Source organism: Sinocyclocheilus grahami, unplaced genomic scaffold, assembly GCF_001515645.1.
Source record: "Sinocyclocheilus grahami isolate Dianchi unplaced genomic scaffold, SAMN03320097.WGS_v1.1 scaffold497.1, whole genome shotgun sequence".
NCBI lineage: Eukaryota > Metazoa > Chordata > Actinopteri > Cypriniformes > Cyprinidae > Sinocyclocheilus > Sinocyclocheilus grahami.
In genome coordinates this window covers 429,472-435,287 of record NW_015505676.1, presented here as the reverse complement: position 1 = coordinate 435,287, position 5,816 = coordinate 429,472, and the positions used below count along the sequence as shown (strand labels likewise).

Genomic DNA, 5,816 nt, shown 5'->3' with positions numbered 1-5,816 from the left:
AAGGTATATATATATATATATATATATATATATATAAAATACACACACATATACACACACATACACAAAGAAAAACAAGTTGATAGAATAGAAAATATAGAAAGCTAGTGTTTGTTTGTTTTTTGCTATGTTTTGAAAAAAAAAAGAGATAAATATAAAGTAGAATTAAAATAGAATAGAAAGTGTTAAGGCCCATTCACACCAAGCACGATAACTATAAAGATAACGATATAGTTCTAAAAAATCGTTCTCAATATTAAAGGATAGCATAGTTCACACCACAACAATAACGATAACGATACAGAGGAACGATATCGTTGTGATCACTTTCAAAACGATTTTTTTCCAGCTGATGAACGATAAAACACTGACAGCCAATCAGAATCCACCCTGCTGTAACGAGCTCGAGAATTTAAAGCGGCAGACGCGCGTGCGCTTAGAATAAACAGACGATATCGTTCGCTGGTGTGGACGCTAATATCGTTATAGTTATCGTGCTTGGTGTGAACGGGCCTTTAGAGTTAGAGGGTCAAATAAAGGCGTATATTATATAATAATATATTGTAATTAAAAGAACATCTTACTATTACACAGCTGTAACTCTATCACACCTACAGCTTCAGAAACACTCACACTGTCCGCTCTTTTATGACTGAGCTGATGCCGTTCAAATCTTCACCGAAGCGGCGAACTGCAGAACGCAGCATCTCGATCTCCGTGTCGGTCCACTTGGCTCTGAGAGAAGTCAGTTATAAAATATCGACTATACTTAAACATCGACGGTACATTTGAAATACAGCAGAAGGTGCGGTTTGAGCGGAAAGCAGGTCATGAACCACATCTCACCCTGCAGGAGAGGAGTCCGCCACTGGATGCAGCTGCATGGTCAGCTCACCCAGTTTCGAGAAAGCAGCGCCTGCAGCCGAGAAGATCTCGCCCACCTGATTGACATGTATATGTGCTTTTGATTGATCACTTACTTAAGAATACTTATAATGCAAAACAAAGCAAATGTTTACCTTTGTGGAAGCTGAAGTCATGCTGGAGTGACACAAATACAACAACAGTGCAGTCGAGTCTCAGTCAACTGCGCTTAATAACTTAAACGATCAAACCGGTTTAAAATTACGGCTGCAGTCATCCAGTGACCATTCGTAGGAAAATATCTTTATCTTTATTTTATATCTAATTTAAAAAAGGCTCTTTAATCAGCATTAGCGGAACATAATAGTTCGAACTAAAAATTCCCAGAGTACAATGCGGTTCGAAAATGAGGCGTGTGATTGGTCAGTGCATAGCCAATCAAATGATTGCACACCATCCGCGCAACACCCATACGAAAATAGCCGAGCACAGTCGAATGTGCTTCCGGAACTAGTCGAACACACCCGAGTGCTGCCGATTTATATCCCGTCGATTGGATCGAGAGAAAGCTGGAGACATCATCCCGACTGGATGTAGCATCCTTTTGCTAGTTTTTTTGAGAGGAAGAATCGGTGGGCGATTTCGGATAAAATGCCGTCGCTTTTATTCTGTGGGCCGAAGTTGGCCGCCTGTGGGATCGTGTTAAGCATCTGGGGTGTCATTATGCTGGTAAGGATTATAACCATCGTGACATTGCTTGCTAGCTGTAGCTACAACGACAGGAACATTCTTCCTGTATAATAATAGTAAATATTGCTGTGTTTAGATTTATTTATTTTTTTGATAAAAAAGGGCATACATTTATAATAAATGTGCATAGACAGATTTGTTCAGTCATGTATTTATCTGCCGAATATACCAGGAGCTTGATATGAGGACTATATATAACAGCAGGTGTTGGGATCATGGGATGTAAAGGCCTACATAGCTATTCTTTACCGCCTTGACATGACATTTTTTTACATTTTCTTTCTTTTCTTTTTCTTTGTGTGTGTGTATTTTAATAGATATGTATTGGGTTCAAATATCCATAATTAATTCCATCTAATGTCGTAATATTGAATATGAATAAAAATCCTGTTATGCTTTTTTTTCCAGTCAATGTTGGGGATTTTCTTCAGTGCAAAATCTGCTGTGCTGATCGAAGATGTTCCTTTTACTGAGGAAGACATCCGTGATGAGTAAGTTACTATCCCTCATCTTTAAATATTGATGCTGTCATGTTCTAGAGAGGTATCTGATCAAATATATTAAGACAATTTACCTTTTGAGGGTCAGTTGGATTTGTATTTTAAATTTTTTTGACCCAGTAAGGACACATTCATTTCATTAAAAGTGACTGTAAAGACAAAGAAAAAATCCTATTTCAAATTAATGCTGTCCTTTTGGATTTTCCTTTCATCACAAAATAATAATAAGAACTGTTTTTTGAGCCAAATCAGCATTAGAATGATTTCTGAAGGATCATGTGACACTCAAGAGTGGAGTAATACACACCCGAGTGCTGCCGATTTATATCCCGTCGATTGGATCGAGAGAAAGCTGGAGACATCATCCCGACTGGATGTAGCATCCTTTTGCTAGTTTTTTTGAGAGGAAGAATCGGTGGGCGATTTCGGATAAAATGCCGTCGCTTTTATTCTGTGGGCCGAAGTTGGCCGCCTGTGGGATCGTGTTAAGCATCTGGGGTGTCATTATGCTGGTAAGGATTATAACCATCGTGACATTGCTTGCTAGCTGTAGCTACAACGACAGGAACATTCTTCCTGTATAATAATAGTAAATATTGCTGTGTTTAGATTTATTTATTTTTTTGATAAAAAAGGGCATACATTTATAATAAATGTGCATAGACAGATTTGTTCAGTCATGTATTTATCTGCCGAATATACCAGGAGCTTGATATGAGGACTATATATAACAGCAGGTGTTGGGATCATGGGATGTAAAGGCCTACATAGCTATTCTTTACCGCCTTGACATGACATTTTTTTACATTTTCTTTCTTTTCTTTTTCTTTGTGTGTGTGTATTTTAATAGATATGTATTGGGTTCAAATATCCATAATTAATTCCATCTAATGTCGTAATATTGAATATGAATAAAAATCCTGTTATGCTTTTTTTTCCAGTCAATGTTGGGGATTTTCTTCAGTGCAAAATCTGCTGTGCTGATCGAAGATGTTCCTTTTACTGAGGAAGACATCCGTGATGAGTAAGTTACTATCCCTCATCTTTAAATATTGATGCTGTCATGTTCTAGAGAGGTATCTGATCAAATATATTAAGACAATTTACCTTTTGAGGGTCAGTTGGATTTGTATTTTAAATTTTTTTGACCCAGTAAGGACACATTCATTTCATTAAAAGTGACTGTAAAGACAAAGAAAAAATCCTATTTCAAATTAATGCTGTCCTTTTGGATTTTCCTTTCATCACAAAATAATAATAAGAACTGTTTTTTGAGCCAAATCAGCATTAGAATGATTTCTGAAGGATCATGTGACACTCAAGAGTGGAGTAATGATGCTGAAAATTCAACTTTGCCATCACAGGAATAAATTATATTTATTATATAAATTATATTTACATATTAAAATATATTAAAATAGAAAATAGTTCTCCTAAATTGTAATATTTCACAATATTACTATATATTTAATCAAATAAATGCAGCCTTGGTGATCATACGAGACTAATTTCAACAGCATTACCAACTTACCGACCCCAAATCTTTGAATGGTTGTATATGAATGTAAGTACGACTTTGAATAGACTACATGTATCGAATGAGAACTGTCAAATATGGCATTTCTACATGCAAATGTTTACTTGTGAGCTTTCTTATCTTCAACAGCAAGAATCCACCGCAGAACATTTATGGACTCTACAACCAAGTCGGCATCAACTGCTTCATTGCTGCTGCCATCTACGTAGGTGTCGGCGCTGTGTCTCTGTGTCAGGTTCGCCTTAACAAGCGCCAGGAGTACATGGTCACATAAACCCAAACAATTTCAAATTCAATAGCAATTTTTCATAATTATTTATTTTTAAAAGACTTCTCAATGATCTTGGAGGACAGTCTGTTCTGTTACATTGTCTGAAATGGATATATTTGGCAGTTCATCTTCAGGTCAAAATCTAAACACTAGATATATTGATAGCGTAATGAATACAAATTGAAATAATCATGTAAAACAGTATATATGCATGTTATGTGTTATATTTTTCAGAAATATTCAGATCTTTGGCTCCACATTCCCTATGATATAAATAAACAAAACAAGCAGAAGGTCTTTAATAGTTGACTTCTGATGAATAACCTAAAAGACACTATAAAACACTAGGAGTCCATATGATAGTTGATGGTGTTCATGTAGAATGTGTGTATGTTTGACTTTTTTTTTTAAATTTCAATATTTAAACATTTGTGTGGTAATATAAATGTCTATAATTTTATTGAAGTACACCCTTGTGTAGTATACTTGATATCACATTTGTGATGAACAACGTAAGATATGTGAATGGAGAGTCTTATGTTCCCTTCAATAAAATACTAGTAGAAAAAATGTTTTTATTGTTCTTTTGTCATAACTATAAAAAATTGATAACAGAAAATAAGAAAACGTGTAACATTTCTCAATAAGACAAAAGCTTTGGTGATGTTACAACGGGAAATATATTTAAATCACTGAGTTTGTCAAACAAAATTTCTTTAGATTATGAAGAACAAAAAGTGTGGATGCTTGTAGATGGGATTCAATAAGGTTTTGATGCGTGTAGATACTTATAAAGTCAGCTGGCAGATATTGCAATGCAACAGTCCATTTAATAGGTCTTTATGTCTGCGGATCAAGCATTATCTCGCAGGTGTGTCCCAGCTCTCCCAGTTTGATGCGGGCATATTCTGCACGGTTTAGGGCCATCTGACAGTCCTTTCTGGCAGAGTATGTCGATCCCTCATGAGGCTGACCTGTTGCCACCTTTACTCAAAAAACAGAAAGGAAGAGAGAAAGAAAAAAGAAACAAAGAAGTTAGTGCATCACATCACAGAGGTAGTCAAATGTTTCTTCCAATTGTATATGTTTTATACATATATACACAGCATTAATGGATTGATAAAATGATTGACAGATGGAACAACAGAACAATAGAAAGAATGACATACACAGATAGATAGATAGACCGATAGATACACAGATAGATAGATAGACCGATAGATACACACACAGACAGACAGACAGACAGATACACACACAGACAGACAGATACACAGACAGACAGACAGATACACACACACACACACAGATAGATACACACACACACACACAGATAGATACACACACACACACACAGATAGATACACACACAGATAGATAGATACACACACACACACACACACAGAGATAGATATATAGATACACAGACAGATAGATACACACACACAGATAGATAGATAGATAGATACACAGACAGATAGATACACACACACAGATAGATAGATACACACACACACACACAGATAGATACACACACAGATAGAGAGAGACACACACACACACACAGATAGATACACACACAGATAGATAGATAGATAGATACACAGACAGATAGATAGATAGACACACAGACAGATAGATAGACACACAGACAGATAGATAGATACAGATAGATAGATAGATACACAGACAGATAGATAGATAGATACACATATAGATGGATAGATAGATACACATATAGATGGATAGATACACATATAGATGGATAGATACACATATAGATAGATAAATAGATACACAGACAGACAGATAGATAGATAGATACACATATAGATAGATAAATAGATACACAGACAGACAGATAGATAGATAGATACACATATAGATAGATAGA

General features: G+C 35.7%; 3 protein-coding genes across 7 annotated transcripts in view; 1 reads left to right on the top strand and 2 right to left on the bottom strand.

Annotated features, from left to right (window-relative positions):
• bacc1 (BPTF associated chromatin complex component 1) overlaps positions 1-1,272 on the bottom strand; it is a 6,948-nt gene extending 5,676 nt beyond the window's left edge. The window contains exons 1-3 of the mRNA XM_016236808.1: positions 1,020-1,272; positions 847-941; positions 634-735 (exon numbers count right to left, since the gene is read on the bottom strand). Coding sequence (XP_016092294.1) covers positions 634-735; positions 847-941; positions 1,020-1,040 — 218 coding nt within the window. The 5' untranslated portion in view covers positions 1,041-1,272. The remainder of the gene's footprint in view (positions 1-633; positions 736-846; positions 942-1,019) is intronic.
• Positions 1,273-2,431: 1,159 nt separating this feature from the next.
• Positions 2,432-4,734, top strand: rnasekb (ribonuclease, RNase K b). Its single transcript, XM_016236806.1, has 3 exons — positions 2,432-2,626; positions 3,056-3,138; positions 3,781-4,734. Exons 1-3 carry the CDS (start codon positions 2,549-2,551, stop codon positions 3,923-3,925), a joined length of 306 nt encoding a protein of 101 aa, XP_016092292.1. The 5' UTR covers positions 2,432-2,548; the 3' UTR covers positions 3,926-4,734.
• The window catches only part of med11 (mediator complex subunit 11), a 5,070-nt gene continuing 3,739 nt past the window's right edge, over positions 4,486-5,816 (bottom strand). For all 5 annotated transcript variants that reach the window (XM_016236804.1, XM_016236805.1, XM_016236802.1 and 2 more), the window contains exon 4: positions 4,486-4,906. In XM_016236804.1, coding sequence (XP_016092290.1) covers positions 4,763-4,906 — 144 coding nt within the window. In that variant the 3' untranslated portion in view covers positions 4,486-4,762. The remainder of the gene's footprint in view (positions 4,907-5,816) is intronic.

Excerpts from the sequence above, each read along its gene's own strand:
- rnasekb (XM_016236806.1), top strand. The coding sequence starts at position 2,549 with ATGCCGTCGCTTTTATTCTGTGGGCCGAAGTTGGCCGCCTGTGGGATC. Across the intron at positions 2,627-3,055 it reads TCTGGGGTGTCATTATGCTG|TCAATGTTGGGGATTTTCTT; the intron begins GTAAGGATTATA and ends TTTTTTTTCCAG. Across the intron at positions 3,139-3,780 it reads GAGGAAGACATCCGTGATGA|CAAGAATCCACCGCAGAACA; the intron begins GTAAGTTACTAT and ends TATCTTCAACAG.